Source organism: Eutrema salsugineum, unplaced genomic scaffold (assembly GCF_000478725.1).
Source record: "Eutrema salsugineum unplaced genomic scaffold, Eutsalg1_0 scaffold_14, whole genome shotgun sequence".
NCBI classification, from domain to species: domain Eukaryota; kingdom Viridiplantae; phylum Streptophyta; class Magnoliopsida; order Brassicales; family Brassicaceae; genus Eutrema; species Eutrema salsugineum.
In genome coordinates, this window is record NW_006256877.1 from 3,058,760 (window position 1) to 3,060,265 (window position 1,506).

Here is a 1,506-nt window from a genome sequence, read left to right on the forward strand (position 1 = left end):
CTATTTAATACACTAAAACAATAAGGAAAACTAGATTGTTGTTCAAAATTTTTCATTACAAATACAAGAAAAAACCTTTTTAAAAAAAAAAAATGAAACTCTTGTTTTAAGAGGAAGTATATACATGTGTGAATTTTCTTGTGCCAACAATTTGTGTATGAAGTTTGTTGTCAACTTTAATACGTTGAAATGCTTTGTTGATGAGGGATGCATATCATAAAAATGGAACCAATCATTAAATCTGTTATTCTCATATGCTATACGCTTGCCCTAGCCACGTGTTCAATGTCCTTTACTTTCCTCTTCTATCTCTCATATTCTCAAACTCTCAACCTATAACTTTTTGCCCATCTTTTTTTAGCAACAATTTTTTTTTATACCAAATACAATAAAGCAAAAAAAAAAAAAAAAATTGAACCCTACTAGAGAGAAAGTGAGATCGAGGCAGAGTCGAGTCAAGTCATGGAAGACGACGGAAAGCGGCGGCAAACTCCTGTTTTCGACGGTGTAACGAATCAGGACAGAACCGTTATAAGCAGAATAATGCAAAGGTTTCGTCCGATCGCACCAAAACCAACTGTCGGTGAATCTTCAGACGATTCAACAAGCTGCAAGATCCTTGGAAGAAACAGAAGATCTAAAAGAAAGTATGTTAGGGTTCGGAATAAAAACATCAGTACTGGTAGAATAGTTAGTAAAAAGAATGGTTGCGATGGAGAGAACATAAAGACCGATCTTGGTTGTGATGATAGAAGCGATATCGTTACGCTTCAGCTTTTACCAGAGAAGGATAATAGAGATCTAAGAAGTAATCAAGAAGATCAAACTGGTCATGATGATGAGTACTATGGTTCGATCGTAGGGCTGCCGTCATCTTCAGATCGGACGGTGGTGGAGTCCTGGTTGACGGTGGAGTATGTGAGTGACACGTGTACTGACTTGGGAGGGTATCACATCCTGGAGCTAAGCCGTATGCATCAGGGAGAGGAGAGAGTAATGAAGTTGTTAGAGGTTGACACGTGTCCTTGGTTAGTTTCGGATGGGTCAAACCGGGTCTATTGGGTTAACAGGGCGTACCGGAGAATGATAGGAGCATCGGATGAAGAGGTGAATATCAAAGTGTGGCTGGTGGTGGCGATGGATCTTATGGAGGAGATGGCGTGCATGGTGGAGTTATATGGTGCGATGACGTGCAGGGTTAGGGTTCGGTATGAGCCGTCCACGTGGAGGAAGGAGAATGGTCAATCGGAGTCGGAGGTTAAGATGACGGTGCCGTGTGATGTATGGAGGATGGAATCAGGTGGGTTTGCTTGGAGATTAGATGTTGAATCAGCTCTAAGACTCGGCAGGTAATTGAAAACGGGAATGATATATTCACAAACAGAACCAATAGTAAAATATACTACACTATATAATATACATGCATTTTTTTACATATGTATATATAACCAATATACGTGTCTTTTAATCTATATATACGTACTTTGCTAGTTTGCTGTGACGAGT

The 1,506-nt window shown here is 39.6% G+C and overlaps 1 protein-coding gene across 1 annotated transcript; it reads left to right on the top strand.

Moving 5' to 3' along the window:
* The first annotated feature begins 462 nt into the window (after nt 1-462).
* On the top strand, nt 463-1,353 carry LOC18022998. The gene has a single exon (XM_006405362.1). The coding sequence runs from the start codon at nt 463-465 to the stop codon at nt 1,351-1,353; it is 891 nt and encodes a 296-aa protein (XP_006405425.1).
* The last annotated feature ends 153 nt before the right edge of the window (nt 1,354-1,506 follow it).